Source organism: Eschrichtius robustus, chromosome 14 (genome assembly GCF_028021215.1).
Source record: "Eschrichtius robustus isolate mEscRob2 chromosome 14, mEscRob2.pri, whole genome shotgun sequence".
Classification (NCBI taxonomy): domain Eukaryota; kingdom Metazoa; phylum Chordata; class Mammalia; order Artiodactyla; family Eschrichtiidae; genus Eschrichtius; species Eschrichtius robustus.
Window position 1 is genome coordinate 7,265,547 of NC_090837.1, and position 16,446 is coordinate 7,281,992.

General features: G+C 59.8%; 1 protein-coding gene across 5 annotated transcripts in view; it reads left to right on the forward strand.

The window, feature by feature from the left end:
- Positions 1-16,446, forward strand: part of PITPNM2 (phosphatidylinositol transfer protein membrane associated 2) — a 143,317-nt gene that overhangs the window by 118,642 nt on the left and 8,229 nt on the right. For 3 of the 5 annotated variants that reach the window (XM_068562489.1, XM_068562492.1, XM_068562490.1), the window contains exons 5-15: positions 1,858-2,085; positions 4,392-4,700; positions 5,798-5,893; positions 7,760-7,864; positions 8,027-8,097; positions 11,371-11,618; positions 12,049-12,238; positions 12,377-12,496; positions 13,071-13,276; positions 13,798-13,976; positions 15,363-15,533. In XM_068562489.1, coding sequence (XP_068418590.1) covers positions 1,858-2,085; positions 4,392-4,700; positions 5,798-5,893; positions 7,760-7,864; positions 8,027-8,097; positions 11,371-11,618; positions 12,049-12,238; positions 12,377-12,496; positions 13,071-13,276; positions 13,798-13,976; positions 15,363-15,533 — 1,923 coding nt within the window. The other 2 variants (XM_068562493.1, XM_068562494.1) reach the window with 2 other exon arrangements.

Genomic DNA, 16,446 nt, shown 5'->3' on the forward strand with positions numbered 1-16,446 from the left:
CTCCGGCCGGAGTTCTTAGGCCCCAGTGGGCTTTGGGAGATACCTTAGCTTCCTAGGGCTACCAGAACGAAGTACCACAGACTAAGGGACTTAAAACAACAGATACTTTTTGTCTCACAGTTTTGGAGGTCAGAAGTCAAGGTCAGGGTGTCAGCAGGGTTGGCTCCTTCTGGGGTCCCTGAGGGAGAATCGGTTTGGGCCTCTCCCCTAGCTTCTGGTGGCTGCTGGCAATCTTTGGCGTTCCTCGGCTTGTAGACGCATCACCTCAATCTCTGCCTTCATCTTTACATGGTGTTCTCTCTGCGTGCATGTCCGTATTCGAATTTCTCCTTTTTTTTTTTTTTTTTTAATTGAAGTATAGTTGATTTACAATGCTGTGTTAGTTTCAGGTGTATTTTTTTTTTTTAATTGAGCCAAATTTCTCCTTTTTATAAGCACTCTAGTTATATTGGATTAGGTGCACCCTAATGACCTCACTTTAATTAGATTACTTCTTTAAAGACCCTGTCTCCAAATAAGGTCACATTCTGAGGCCCTGGGGGCCAGAACTCCAACGAATGAGTTTAGGAGGGAACACATTCTACCCATAACAGGAAGGAAGGGCCCAGCATGACGCAGGCCCTCTGGCAGCTCTTGTCCGGCCAGCTGCAGGCTCCCCCCGAAGGCCTCCTGCCATGGTTCCTAAGTCCCAGCCCTCCCCTTAGCGGCCTTTGCCTGCCTGAGCAGGCTGGGCACGTGGTCTGCTCCAGGAAGGATGTGCAACCCTCCCCACATCCTGCTGCCCTCGGGCCGCTTCTGACCCATCACCAGTTTCTGCGGGGCCAACGTCTGCATCTGTAAACCACAGCCCAGACTCGGAGCCAGCAAGCCAGGGAGACGAGACAGCCAGGGCCCGGTCGGGGCAGAGCCCCCCCAAGTGCCGTCGTCCCCACACATCTGAAAGAAGGGCTGTCTGAGCCACAGACCCTGTCCTGGGTTCCTCCTCAGCAAGTGTGCACGCAGCCCCGTCTACCACATGCACACCTCGGGAGCCAGCCCAGCAGGATGGTTTTGAGTTGGGGGAGGAGCCGAGTGACAAGAGGTGGTCCTTCCCAGAGTCACTGTCTCACCCCCTCACCCAGGTCCCACCAGCCCCCAGTCCTGCTTCCCAAGCGCCCAGCCCCGTGGCATCTGCTGCCCACTCTCAGGCACATCCTGGACCCTCTCGGGCCCATCAGACGTGGTTTCCGGACTCTTCCCTGCTGATCTGTCTGGGAGGGGCTTCCTAGCAGGCCAGCCGCCTTAAAGCGCATCTGTAGGGCCACTTCCCCTCAGGGTGCCGGCCGGGCACAAAGCCTGGCGAGAGATGGCGGATGTGTCCAGCTGCATCCCCATCACCTCTACCCACGCGGACACCCTGGTGGTTCCCTAGACTCCCCCACCTCCTGGTTAAGTGTCACATTCTGGGACGTTCTCGGCCTCACAGTTCTGCTCCTGTAGCTGAAACACCAGCTTTTCTGGGAAGCTTTACTCTTTTACTCGCCCCCGCCCCGTCCCACATCCTCCATCCTCATCTTGCCCATGCTTCTCCAGCTCATCAGCTTATTTATCCGCTTTGGCAAGTGTGCCCAAAACAGGGGGGTTGCTGAAATGATCTGAAAAGGCAACAAGGAAAGCCACGGGTCCTGAGGGCGGGGGAGCTCGGGGTCGGGGTGGGCCAGAACAACATCCTCACCCCCACGTCGGTCCCCGTGGCACCTCGAGGCCTGCGGCCCTACAAGGATTTGGGGGGTGGCAGGGACATGGCGAGGAGACTGGATGGGGAGGAGTGGGGTGGAGGTTGGGGCAGAAGTGGTCACTCACGGGGTCTCCCCGTAGATTTCATCGACATCGTCAAGGACCCCGTGCCCCCCAACGAGTATAAGACGGAAGAGGACCCCAAGCTGTTCTACTCCACCAAGACCCAGCGGGGGCCCCTGTCCGAGAACTGGATCGAGGAGTACAAGCAGCAGGTCTTCCCCATAATGTGCGCCTACAAGCTCTGCAAGGTGGAGTTCCGCTACTGGGGCATGCAGTCCAAGATCGAGAGGTTCATCCACGACACGGGTGAGCGCGCCCGGCCTCTCCGGCTGTGTCCCCCTGTCTGCCCGCCCTCTCTCTCTGCATCTGCCCGGGACTCCACGTTTCTGTCTTACTCTGGACAGGCGACCCCCAAGGCCCACATGCAGCCACCCACCTGGTTTTCCTTGACCATATAAACACTTGCCGAGCACCTACAGACGACAGGCAGTGTATGCCTGCCCCAGACACTCCGGACTGGCTGGTATTTGTAACATGTGATACCCACCCACCATGGGGGAGCAGCCCCAGGGGACTGCCCCCCTGCCGCTCACAGCACCTCTCGGCACCCCAAGGCCAGACCCCAGGCCCTGCCCCGGCGCTGCCGCCCGCTTTGGGCTGGAAGTCCCAGGGGAGAGCGTCTTGGCCATCCTCCTGTCCTACACCCACGCCCGCCTGGCCCAGAGCGGGTGCCCAGGGAACGGGACAACAGATGCCCAGGGGTTCTAGAAGGAGCTAGTGCCGACCCGGGCTCCTCCCTGCCCCCCAGTCAGGGCAGAGGTCAGTGCCCAGGGCCTGGTTTTAGCCCCGAGGCTCATGATCGAGGAGCGGCACCTGGGCAGACACCTGCTCACTCCAAGAGCAAGGGGGACTGTGTAGCCATGAGCAGAGTCACAGCACTGATGGTATACTTCACAGGTGTCACATCAGCTCTCCATGGCCCTACAGGGTGGCCACTGTCACCCCCTCCAACTCCCATTTGCAGTGGAGGAAGCCCAGGGCCAGCCCTGGGTCTGAACCCAGATCTCCCGTCCCAGCCGTCCTTGTCTGCGCGTCACATCTCATCAGACGGTCTGTCCAGTGTGGGTGCTGGCTGACCCTGAGGGTGGCGTGCCTGAGGCCACGGCCCGGGGCTTGGGGGCACCCTCCTAGGAGCAGGGGTGAGAGGGAGTTTCTCCCAGGCAGGCTTTTGGGAATGAAGGGATGTAGACAGGACGGCTGGGGAGGCCGAGTGGCCTGAGCGAGGCTGCAAGTGGGAATCAGGAGGTGAGCCCGGAGGAAGGGTCGCCAGAGACCAGCCTGGGAGTGAGGAAGGGCTGGACCACCTGGGAAGCCGCTCAGCTTTCTCTAGGAAGGCGGGAGGAAGACTCAGTGATGACCCTTCCGGGTTTGCCCCCCTGGAGAAACTCAAATGCACGTTCTGGAACGTTCAGAGCAGCAGGATTGTAAAAGCAAAACGGACAAACAATGAAAGTGAGCCAAAGGCCCACTGGCAGGAGAGAGAATAAATAAAATGTGGTATTTCAAACAAATAAATACCATACAGCAACAAACCGGCAACTCACCCAAAAAAGGCAAGTGGCAGAAAAATACATGCAGTATGACACATACATGTAAATGTCAACAACATGTAGGCCAACCCAACATATTGTATAGAAAAACACGGAAAGAAAAGCAAGTGATAAACACAAAATTCAGGATGGACCCTTTCAGGGCGGGAGGAAGATGCATCTGGGAGGGCGACCGTGGGCTCCGTGTTACTGGTCACGTCTGTTCCCTCGATGGGTGGTGTGGGGTGTGGGGGGTGGGGGGGGCGGGGTGGGGGGGAAAATGCTTTATTTCTTCTTAATGTTTTTTAAGCAGCCTATTGAGGCCTGATTTTGCATCTGTTGTAAGAGAAGTTTGAGTTCCGTAAGCTTGAGTGTGTTTGCAGAGTAGTGCACACAGTTCTAGAACATTCCATGCCCCCAGAGTCTTTCACAATCACCCCCACTGTCATCCCCACCCAAGGCAGCCCCCATCTGCTTCCTGACCCTGTGGTTCTTCTATTCTTTATACCTTAAAAGTATCTTATTTTCTATATATGATATATTCCTATATATCGTACTTTATTGTATTTTATATCTTATTTTATATTGTATGTGTATATATTCTGTTTAAAAGAGAAAGGACCAACGTGCTTCGAACTTGAGGTTGACTTTCCCGTGGGAAATTCAACAAGAGAAGTGTCCTTGACTCTGAGATAGGAAACACTCAGGAAGTCCTCCTCCAGCTCCCCACAAGGCAGGAATTCCCCCCCCCCCCACCCCGCAAAACTCAGCATGGCTTCTTAGCAGACACAGTACTTTGGGAAGCCCCAGTACCCCAGTTACAGAGCCACTGTGAGCTTGTGAAGCCATCTGTGAGCCGGACCCCTCCTTTACACATGGGGAAATGGGCACGAGGGCAGTGGTTTGCTGGAGGCCACGCGGTGGGTGAGGGGCAGAGCCTGTCCTGCAACGTGGGGCACCTCCCAGCCTAGGAGTCCCCGGGGGGCTGTAACACGGGCGTCTCTCTCTCTCCCTCCCCGCCAGGCCTGCGGAAGGTGATGGTGAGGGCCCACCGGCAGGCCTGGTGCTGGCAGGACGAGTGGTACGGGCTGAACATGGATAATATCCGGGAGCTGGAGAAGGAGGCGCAGCTCATGCTGTCCCGCAAGATGGCCCAGTTCAATGAGGACGACAAGGGGGCCGCGGAGCTGGCCAAGGACGAGGCCCCCCAGGACCAGGCCCCCAGGGAGCCCCCCCAGCCCAGCAGCAGCGGTGGGGAGCCCCTGGTGGGCAGGGGCCTGAAGAAGCAGTGGTCCACGTCCTCCAAGTCGTCCCGGTCGTCCAAGCGGGGAGGTGAGCGCAGTCTGTCCCCGCGGGTGTCCCTGCCCTCTACTCGTCCACCCCGGCGACTGCCCCTGCCCGGCAGCCCCGTGCCTCTGCCGGGGAGTTCTAACTCTGAAGGTGGACTCTTGCTTTCGGACCTGCGGGCCACACCTGTAGGGACTCAGAACTAGTCACCTCCTTGCAGCCTCCGCCTCGGAGTGAAGCTCAGGGCGTTGCCCCAACCCTGGCAGGTTCCCCCAGACTCACCCACCCAGGCTCACCCACACAGCCCGCCTGAGACAGGCAGGCTGGCCACGTGGGATCCCCACTCCCAACCCCTCCTGGGACCCAGCCGGCTGCAGCTCTGAGGAGCCAGGGTTCCAAGGTGGGGTGGGGGGGTCTGGGTGGGCTGCACCCAGCACACCCAGGAGAGGCTTCTGCGCCTGAGGGAGCAGCCAGGCCAAAGGAACCTGAAAGGCTTCAGATACTCAGAAAGGCCTTTCTCTGGAACTTACTTGGAAGTGCGGTGGTTATTGGGGAAACTCGGGGTATTTTGTATAAAACGCAGGAGTCCCCCGCCTCCCGCAAATCCAGCTTTTCCCACACCAGGCTTGTGCTGTGCTGAAGGGATCCATGGAAACACACGCATCGATACCTTTAATCTCACTTCCTGCCCCTGCCGGGCATCCCTGTCTGTCGGCCCCGCAGTGGCAGAGTTGAACGGGCTAGCTCCTGGAAATTCCCTGGCGGTCCACTGCCAGGGCCCGGGTTCAATCCCTGGTCGGGGAACTAAGATCCCACATGCCACGCAGTGGTGCGGCAAAAAAAGGGAGGGGGCCTCGCTCCTGAGCAGATCAGGTCAAGGGCACAGGAGCAGACCCAAGCCTGGGTGACTGCACGTCCTGGCCTCATACCTGATACCCTCCCCCATCCACGTCCTCCTGGGACAGGACTGCATTGTGCCAGGTGGGCTGGGAGATGAGTCAGAGCCGCCCCGCCCTCATTTCTCCATTTCATCCCCTTCTGAGCCCTCCTGGCCCTACTCCAGCATCATCGCACCTGCCTGCCTCTGCCCGCTCATCCCAGCGCTGCTGGGTGGTCGGTCAGTCTGGGGTTTTGCCTTCCAGCGAGTCCTTCCCGCCACAGCATCTCGGAGTGGAGGATGCAGAGTATCGCCCGGGACTCAGACGAGAGCTCGGATGATGAGTTCTTTGATGCTCACGGTAGGCGGGCACCCTGGAGCACACGGGCCTTCCCAAGAGGGGGAGGGGAGGGGTCTGAAAGAGCTGCAGGGGATGCAAGTCAAGGTGGGGATTACCTGTGAAAAGTTCTGGGTGAACAGCAGCACGTGGGGGCAGGGGCAGGATGAGGTGAAGTCACCAGGAGTCTGGGGTCTCACACTCACCCTAACCTGGTATCAGAATGTGCACGGGGTCTGGCAGGTGGGGACTGTTCTCTCAAACCCCCCAAAATGGATTTACAATCAGACGGTGACATTTTTTCCATATGTGAATTTAATTCCCGAAGGGAATTCCCTGGCTGTCCAGGGATTAGGACTCGGTGCTTTCACTGCCGTGGCCCGGGTTCAATCCCTGGTCAGGGAAATAAGATCCCGCAAGCCATGTGGCGTGGCCAAAATAATAATAATAATAATAATAATTCCCTAAGAAGCTTTACAAAAGCATAACTTCTTGTAATCTTCTAATTTTTGTAATTACTGTCTTTTCATGATTAAATTAACACACGTCTAACGTAGAAACCTTAGAAAATACAAACAAGTAGAAAATACATGAAGTGCCCATTTTCCCACGAATCCCAGAATAAGTACAGCAAGCAAACAGCCGGATAAATCACCCACCTGTGCTGGGAAGATGCACATACCAAACATCCTTGCTTCGTACCTTTGCCTTTCCTCTTGAGGAAGTAAGAGGGGCCGGCAGGCAGGTAAAGGGAGACAGGTTTGCAGTTTATAAGGCAGGACAGACTCAGAAAGGGACAGGGACGTGCCCACAGGCACACAGCAGGGCGGAGGCAGGTATGGCCCTGGGGTGGGGACCTGGAACGGGAGGCAGGTGGTTCCTGAGCCGACCTCTGCACCTGGGGCCTCCCTGAGGGTAGAGAGGGTGTTTGGGGCATCCCATACTCCCACTCCCCTCCAGCCAGGCCAAGAGGCTGAGCCCCTCCTGGCTCTGTGTCCCTGATATGAGGAAAAGACACATCTAATGTAGAAACTTCAGAAAAAGCTGGAAAAGAGAAGAGACAGCAGAGCAGGAGATGCCAGAGCCGCAGTGTCCTGGGGAAACTGTCCCAGTGACCCACAGAGGAGGGACCAGCCATGCCAGAGTCCAGACAGCTGCTTCCTACCCAGCAGTCATGGGTGGAAGTTCTCAGAAAAGCAGAAAAAAAGAGTCATGGGTGGAACTGTTCATAGCAGCACTTCTCACTAAGCTGTAGTTTTGTGGACATTGAAAAGTCAGGAACATCATGGAGAAACAAGATGTGGTCCATCCATACGATGCAATACGACTCGGGCATGAAAAGGGATGAGGCACTGACACGTGGTTGAAACTTAGAAACACCATGGGAAGTAGAAGAAGCCAGACACAAAAGACCACATACTGTGTGATCCCATGTATGGGAAATGTCCCGAACAGGCAAATCCATAAGGACAGAAAGTCAACCGGTGGTTGCCAGGGTCTGGGAGAGGCGGGGGAGGAGGCATGACTGCTAATGGGGACAGGTTTCCATCGGGGGAGATGGAGAAGTTCCTGGAACCAGATAGAGCTCATGGTTGCACAGCATTGTGAATGGACTAAATGCTACTTGAAAATGGTTAAAATGGTGAATTTTATGTTAAGTGAAAGTTAACCACAATTTTTTGAAAAACATCAGGCAGAAGCCCCGTGGGTATGTGGCCACGTGTCCGTCCTGTTAAGGAAGGGAGAGCATAGAACCAAGTGGGGAGGGCCACATGGGCCAGAGAAGCATGGGAGCCCCCAGAGCGGCCACTCTTAGGCCTCCCAGCGCCCCCCCTCCCCTGACTCCCTGCCCTTGATCGGGGTGCTGAAGCCCCTCTCTCTCCTCCCCAGAGGACCTGTCCGATTCAGAGGAAATGTTCCCCAAGGACATCACCAAGTGGAACTCCAATGACCTCATGGACAAAATCGAAAGCCCTGAGCCAGAGGACACACAGGGTAACCAGCGGGGGGGCTGCAGGTTACAGCCTCCTAAGGAGGAGCACCCAAGCACCCAGGAGGGTTGGGGGGGACACCTCGGGCCCTGCTTGTCATGGTCACAGCCTCTGTCCGCTGGGCCTGCTCCTTCGCTCACACCCGCCCACCGCTTCTGTGTTGCAGACGGTCTGTACCGCCAGAGCGCCCCCGAGTTCAGGGTGGCCTCCAGTGTGGAGCAGCTGAACATCATCGAGGTGGGTGCCGAGGTGGAGGGGCCAGGGCTGCAGCGGGGAGGGCAGGGCGTAAAGGACCAGTCCCGCGGGGGAGACCACGGAGGCAGAACTTGGCTCCCACAGCATCATGTCCACACTGGCCTGGGCACCACTAGAGAGAGGCCTGGGGCCCACCCCCTCTGATGTCCCGGAGAACCAGTAGGGACTGCAGACAGCTCCCCCGAGGAAGGCCTTGACCCCGCTCCACCTTTGGAAAGCAAATGAGAAACTTGTAAATTCCAGATCAAAAATAAGATCTTCACCTTGTGCTCAGCTTGTCTGAAGTGTCTGAAGGAAAAAAGATAGAAGGGGAGGAAGCAAAAGTCATCTAGGCAGAAGTGATGTGGCCGGCTGTGGCCGCCCCGCCAGGGGTGGGAAAAGCTCTCAGTGTCCAATAAAGCTGTCTTGGTAGAGCGCTTATGTCCGCTTCGGGGGTTCTTTGCATGGAGCTCACGCCTCTTCTCCTCCTCCACCTGTGGGCGGTCAGAGCTGTTTGCACTGGGGCAGGAGCCGGGGCGGAGTGGCGCTGTCACACGCTGCGGTCACCTCATTGCTCTGGCCTCTAGCTGCCCAAGGTGGAGACGGCACCTCTGGGGACTCAGGACCCGTGGGGAGTTTGGACCGGGGAGGGGGTGCATCCGCACCGCCCTCCTCCTCTTGGGGTTCTCTTTGAGGTCTGAGGTCGAAGCGGGCTTCTCTAGAAGGGTAACTGGGACGAGGGGAATTGATTCCCAATTGCCGGTTAATGGCGATAAAGTAAACGGAGCCCCCTCCTTGCCTTCGGCGCACACAGCTCTGACGGCCCCGCAGGAGGGGCAGAAGGGGCCTCGGGCTCTGGATCGTCCTGGGGATGTGCATTTGGACCCAGCACTGGTTCTGGGACACCGCCATCCAGAGTCAGATCCCTTTGCTGGCAACGGTCCCCAAACCGGAGGCTCTTCTCCCAGGCTCGAGGAAGGAGGACGGCTTTACCTAGTCACTGGTGGGGACCCCTGGCTCTCCAGAGCTGGCTCCCAGGCCCCGCCTCCCAGTGGCTCTGTTCCCACTGGGGTTCGAGTCTCAGGCAGGGTGTGCCCCTGTAGAAAGCAGTTTGAATGGGAGGAAAGCTGTGTCTCGGACCGCCCTCCTGGGTCCCTGAAGAGTCCCCAGCCTCCAGCGCTGGGTCCCAGCAGCCAGGCACAGGCAGGATTCTCTCAGCCCCGCACTGCCCAGCCCTGCCCTGCGCGTCCCAGGTGACTAGGGGCCGTGTCTGGGTGACAGGGAGGGTGCTGTGAGACGTGCCTTCCACGAGCCTCTCGCCTGGCTGTGTTGATCAGTCTTTGGGACCATCTGGTGCTTCTGTCCTGGCCTGTGGTCTGGGCAGCCAGTGACCCCGCCCTGCCTTGGGCCGTGAGTTCATTCCTGCCCAGGCCCTGTGGCCCACGACCGGCCGATGACCAGCCCCCTCTTGGGGACTGAGGCAGCCCAGCCTTGCCTCCACCCCAGGCCCGGTACCACCCACCAGCCTTCCTCCCGCCCAAAGCCCTCTGCTGCTCAGAGGCTCCCAGCCCAGCCCGACCCGTTCCCGGTGGCCTCGCCAGTCCCTGGGTTCAGTGCCCACACTGCCCAGCCCGCTCTTGGGCTCTGTATTGACACTTGGGTCCTGCTGCTGCCCCACCTCCTGCCATCCGGTGGCCCAGTTCAGGGCCAGCTGACCCCCCATGGACCCTCCAGATGGCTTCAGCCCCTTGTTCTGCTCCTGAGTTCCTTAGGGACAGGCCCCTCTCTTCAGCTCCCTTCCCCGCCCCCCTCAGCCCCTGACATAATATGGGAAAAGCAAGTACTCACCTGTGGCTCTCTTGGGCCCTGGCCCTGGCCTCCCACACCAGAAGCCAGAGATGGGGAGAGGCCCCTGGGGATGGGGCTACAGCCTGGGGTAGCAGAAGAGCACTGAGCTGGTGGCAGGAGCTCTGGGTTCCGGTCCAGCTTGGTACTGACACGCTGTGTGATATTAGACAAGTCCCTTGTCCTCTCTGGGCCACCTCGTCTCTAGATAGAACAGTTCCATTCCCATGGTGGATGTGTGCAAGTCTCACTTGGACTTCATAAGCAGGGCTGACCAGCGAGAAGTGGGGGCATGACTCCTCACAAATGAGGGGGGTTCAGATAGACACACCTGCGTTGCCCTCCCCACTCTAAGATGCTGGGGTTCTGCCACCTCTGGGACATCTCTGCTCTCGAGGACCTTGGTCTTAGAGTCTGGGAATGGCAGGGCCTGGGGGCCATGGGCCTGGGGCAGCGGGCAAGGGCCCATGTAGATGGAGGGAGAGCTCAGAGCTGCTGGCTGAGCGGCCAAGCTGAATCTGAATCCCTGACCCCCACCGCCCCTCTTTTTCTTTTTTTTTTCTTTAATTGCTTGCCTCAGAATTTTTTTGTTTTGGTTTGTTTTGTTTTGTTTTTTGGCTGCATTGGGTCTTCGGTGTGGTGCACAGGCTTCTCTCTAGTTGTGGCGTGGGCTTAGTTGCCCCGCAGCATGTGGGATCTTAGTTCCCCAACCAGGGATCGAACCTGCATCCCCTGCAGTGGAAGGCGGATTCTCAACCACTGGACCGCCAGGGAAGTCCCCCCCCAGCCCCTCTTAAGAGAGCCTGTGAGGGCTTCCCTGGTGGCGCAGTGGTTAAGAATCCACCTGCCAATGCAGGGGACACGGGTTCGAGCCCTGGTCCGGGAGGATCCCACATGCCGCGGAGCAACGAAGCCTGCGTGCGTAGCCCCTGCTCGCGGCAACCAGAGAAAAGCCTGTGCACAGCAACGAAGACCCAGCGTGGCCAAAAATAAATAAATAAAATAAATTTAAAAAAAAAGAGAGCCTGTGACAGACCGACGTCTGGACACAGACACACGGAGGGCAGGCAGGCCCCAAAGGCCTGCACGAGGCTGAGCCTCTGCCTGCCCCCCAAGGCTGGAAGCCCAGAAGCCCCTGCCTGGGCCCGCAGATGGGAGGTGGAGTTGTGCTTTGGAAGGAAGAGACCCTCTCCCTCCGTGTCCTCTGTGCCCCGGTCAGGCCGGCAGGGAGCAGGGCTGAACACAGAGGGGAGGGGAAGAAGCAGCTGGGCCTCCCCGGGGGAGGGGCACCAGGCCCCGGAGCAGGGGAACTGAGATGGGGTCTCAGAGGGAGTGACTGGGCCGCCACAAGCGTCCGCCCAGCAGGACAGAAGCTTCGGCCAGGAGCCGAGTCCCCAGGGAGTTCACCACCACCCCCACCCACCCGCACAGGATGAGGTCAGCCCGCCGCTGGCCGTGCCGCCCTCCAAGATCCACGTGCTGCTGCTGCTGCTGCACGGAGGCACCATCCTGGACACGGGCGCCGGGGACCCCGGCTCCAAGCAGGGCGACACCAACACCATCGCCACCGTGTTCGACACCGTCATGCGCGTGCACTACCCCAGCGCCCTGGGCCACCTGGCCATCCGCCTGGTGCCCTGCCCGCCCATCTGCTCCGCTGCCTTCGCCCTCGTCTCCGAGTGAGTGCCCAGGCTCGCTGCCACCTGCCCCTCCCCTGGCCCTGAGGGTCAGGAGACACCCCCTCCCCCCGCAGTACTGGGACCACAGTGCCGACATCCAAACCCGCCGTCTAGCTTATTCTGCCGGGAGGCGGCAAAACCTAGGCAGATGGCTGAGCCTAGAGTCCTGGAGGGGCCGGGGCCCAGAGCTGAGCCTCAGTTTCTGCATCTGTAATGTGGGGATGCTGACCTGCCTCTGACGTACTGGCCTTACTCCCCAGCCCTGTTCCCCATGCCTGGCCTGGAAGCATCCCCACGAGGTTTGCCAAGTCAGGGCTGAGGCTCTCAGGGTGTCAGGCAGCTCCTGCTCTGATGCTCGGGTCAGGGAAGAGGGGCCCACTGGGCTGAGCTGAGGCCACCTGCTCTCTCCTGACCGGTCTCCCGCCCCCAGCCTCAGCCCCTACAGCCACGACGAAGGCTGTCTGTCCAGCAGCCAGGACCACATCCCCTTGGCCGCCCTGCCCCTGCTGGCAACCTCCTCGCCCCACTACCAGGAGGCCGTTGCCACAGTGATTCAGCGGGCCAACCTCGCCTACGGGGACTTCATCAAGTCCCAGGAGGGCGTGACCTTCAACGGGCAGGTGAGTTGTGGGGTGGGGGAAGGGAAGACAGAAACCCTGCAGGGTGGGCTGGCCTGGTCCTCCAGGCCAGGGCTCTCCCCAGCCAGCCCTCCAGCAAGCAGGGTGGGCTCTCAGGCCCCTGAGCCTCTCCCCCTCCAGGTCTGCCTGATCGGGGACTGCGTCGGGGGCATCCTGGCGTACGATGCCTTATGCTGCAGCAACCAGACGGCGTCTGAGAGTCAGAGCAGCAGCCGCCGGGGCAGTGTGGCCAGTGTGCAGGTACTGGCTTCCCGCAGCCCCCGGAGCAGGGGACCTCCAGGATGGGGACTGTCACCCCCTGGCTCCAAACATCCCAGAGGCCTGCAGAAAAAGGGAAGGGCAGAGGCTGCTAACGCAGGTGCCCAAAGGCAGGGGGTGGGTGCCTGGGACAGGTGAAGAGCTGCGCCGCGGCTCAACCTAGGAGCACGGCAGCTTCAGCAGGCGGTGAAGCAGGGTCTGCACCGTGGGGAGCAGGCTCTGGTCCTGGGGGGTGGATCCTCTGAGCTGCCCAGTAGGAGAGAGGACCCAAGGTCCCTCTGCCGCAGAGCAGCAAATGGCCTGGCAGGCCGGGCGAGGCAGCGGGATCTGTGGGAGATGAGCAAGGCCCACATGGGCAGGCCAGGCCAGGCGTGAAGGCTGGGGGGGACCGTGGGGCACAGAGGGACAGGGCTTTTCCCTCCCTGGCTTGGGTGAGAGGCCGCTGAGCAGTGGCCAGTGGGCCTGGAGTCAGGAGGGCAGACACGGCTTCCAGGACACTGAAGAGGGGGCCAGGCCAGTGGCCACCGGGCAGTGAGCCTGCATGGGGCCGTTCCAGGACACTGACCTGCTGTCCCCGGGCACGACGGTCAATGCGGCACACGGTGGCAACCTGGAGAGCAGCCGGCACCTGAGCCGCAGCAACATCGACATTCCCCGAAGCAACGGCGCTGAGGACCCCAGACAGCAGCTGCCCCGCAAGAGGAGTGACTCGTCCACCTATGAGCTGGACACCATCCAGCAGCACCAGGCCTTTCTGTCCAGGTGGGTAGCGAGGCCCCCCGCCAGGGGAGGAGGGGACTCTGAGGGACGGCTCAGAAGTGAGGACATGGACCAGATCGTGCCGACGGCCAACGTGAGGGTGCTGGAGGCCCCCCGGCCCTCGTCCTGGGATCCCCAGACTGGGCCACGGCTCTTCAGCCACGAGAAGGCGCTTGTTGGGTACAGCTGTGGTCTTGGACACGCCTTGGGCCATCTTGAGTCAGAGGGAACAGATTGACCAGGGCTGGAAGTGGGGATGGCAGAATCAGGGGGCAGAACTGACCAGGGGCGGCGTGATCCCGGTCAGGGCTGTCCCAAAGGCAGTGGGCTCCCTAGAGAGGTTGGGACCTGCTGTCACCGGAGGTGTCCCAGCAGGTGCCGGACAGCTGCACTCACAGGACCACACAGGGGCCAAGCCTCGTTTGGGCCTGATGACCCCTGAGGAGCCTCTTTCAGGAGGCTAAGGACAGGCCAGCCCCGAGAAGGGCCGTGGTGTGACCTCATTTGTCCCCCCGCATCTGCAGCCTCCACGCCAGCGTGCTGAGGAATGAGCCCAGCTCCCGCCGCTCAAGCAGCTCCACCATGCTGGACGGCGCAGGGGCCGTGGGCAAGTTCGACTTTGAGATCGCTGACCTCTTCCTCTTCGGGTGCCCGCTGGGGCTGGTCCTGGCCTTGAGGAAGACCGTCATCCCCTCCCTGGATGGTGAGAGTCCCTGCAGGGGAGGAGTGAGGCAGGGCGGGGGGACGGCGGGCATGAGCTGGGCAGAAGGTCTCAGTGGACCCCTGTCATGAGGCCACGGCCACATCCCAGGCCCCTTCCTCCTCTTTTCTGCACCCCCCACCAAGGGCCCATTGCTCTCCTTTGCTCCAGCTTCAGCAGCTCAGTCTCTGGCCCCATTTCCCAACACGCTGTTTCGTTTAATCTCCAAGGCACCTCTGGGAGCTGAGGTCCAGAGATAGAAGGGGCTGCCCCAGGATCAGATGGGGCCAGACCCAGTCTCCCAGGCCCAAGGTCTTCCCATAAGGAAGAGATGTGAAGCCAGGCACCCCCAAAGTCTCCTCGATCGGGTGGCCTCCCAGCCCCGGAGGGACCACAGCCACGCCGCTCCAGGTTCCTCCTCATGGCTACACACACAGGGAGGCGGAACCTCCCTGTGTGACGGGCTAAGCGGCCGTCAGAGCAGCAGCCCCTGCCCAGTGACCCCGGGATCAACGAGTGCGGTCCAGGGAGACCTGCCATCCTACAGGAGCTGTGCAGCGGCCCCAGCGGGAAACTGAGGCTCAGAGAGGCAGGCGTAGACACTTGCCCAAGAGCAAGTAAACAGTGGCTTCGGTATGAGTGCACAGACTCAAGAGACACTGATGTTAGGGCAACGTCATCTGTAATGGTGAAAAACCAGAACCAACCTAAACGGGATGCGGGCTGGTTAAATCAATTGCGGCACAGCCATACAATGGAATACCCCGCCGCAGTTAAAAAGAATGGGGAGGAACTAGAGTGCTGATACGAAAGGCTCCCATTTATTGTGTTAAATGAAGAAAAAGCATAGATTATGTTCAAAAAGCATAGATTATGTTCCTATTTGTATGTATTTTTTAAAGTGAGATATATGTTACTGATAGTTTATAATGACATTCACGTGATCTTCCCATCAACTATGAGATGTTCGAAAGCACAGCCCCATCGCACAGCCTAGAGACATTTCTAATCGCGGAGGACGGCTCCACCCGGCTCGGGCCGCGCATGCGCGTGAGGCTCCCAAAAGTTGCAGGTGGGGCGGGAGCCCCGGGGCTCTGGGGAGAAAGGGAACCCTCCGTTATATGTCTTTTATCATGTATAGTTCTGTACTTAAAAAGAAATTTTTTTAACCACCGTCATTATAACTTTTTCAATTAAAACAAATTTGGTTAATAAAGGGACAGTGGCCCAAACAGAATCCCAAAATTGATAGAGACACACTTTCGGGTTTCTCTGTATCCCCAACCCCGTCCCGTCGCACTCCACCCAATCCCAACCTGCTGTAGGCCCCGCCTCCTGAGGGCGGAGCTAGCTCCAGGCTCTGCGACTCCCCCCGCCCCCAACCCCCAGTTTTCCAGCTGCGGCCCGCCTGCCAGCAAGTCTACAACCTGTTCCACCCCGCCGACCCGTCGGCCTCGCGCCTGGAGCCGCTGCTGGAGCGGCGATTCCACGCCCTGCCGCCTCTCAGCATCCCCCGCTACCAGCGCTACCCGCTGGGGGACGGCTGCTCGACGCTGCTGGGTGAGAGCCCCATGGGCCCCCGGCCCTGGGGGAGGGTGGGACTTGTCCCCTCTCCTTGGGTGCCCCAGGCCGGGGCTGGCCCTGCCGTGCGGGGAGGGGCGGCCTGCACTGAACACCTTGGAAGCGGGACACCTGGTGTAGGTGCGGATGCATGAGCCCCACCCACCCAAGGGAGGTAGGAGGGAGACCGCCTCACAGGCCAGGGCCTCCCCCCCTCCCCCCCCAACACACACACACACACACACACACACACACACACACACACACACAGCTGGGCACCTCGCTCCCCTCCCCACCGCCCCGCCAAGGCAGAGCTGAGGACCTGAGGGCCCCTGGCTGAGTCCCGGGCATTGTCCTGCCCTGTGAAGGGAGCCCCATGGCAGGCAGCTCCAGAGCCTCCAGGTCACCTAGCCTGAAGCTAGGGTGCAGGAACATGAGAGAGGGTTGCCCGTGGCCCACTCTCGCCCCCCGGGAAGGGCCCGTCCCACCTGCCCCCGTGTCCCAGTCCTGTCATGTCCTGGCTCTTGAGGAGCGGCACGTGTCTGTGTCACGTGCACACAAGTGTCTGTTCTTGTGTCCCCTCTTCTCTCCCCATATACCTCCAGTCCAGACCGTGCAGAGAAACCCCCAGCTGGTCCTGGAGGGCGGCCCCCTGGTCCCCCTCCCTCACAGGGATGGCTTCCTGGAGACCAGTATCCCCGTTCCCGCACTCACCTGGCAAGACGGGCCCCGCCCCAGCCCAGGCTCTGCTGAGTGTGTGTAACTCCCCTGCTCGTGGTGGAGTCTGCTTCGCCGGCTGACCGCTGGTCCTCAGGGACCCCCATGCCCTCCTTGGCCACCCGGAATTTGTGGAACTGTGGTGGCGAGGAGCAGAGACCGGGCAGGACAGGTCCCCGGGAGCAGGCTTGGTGCC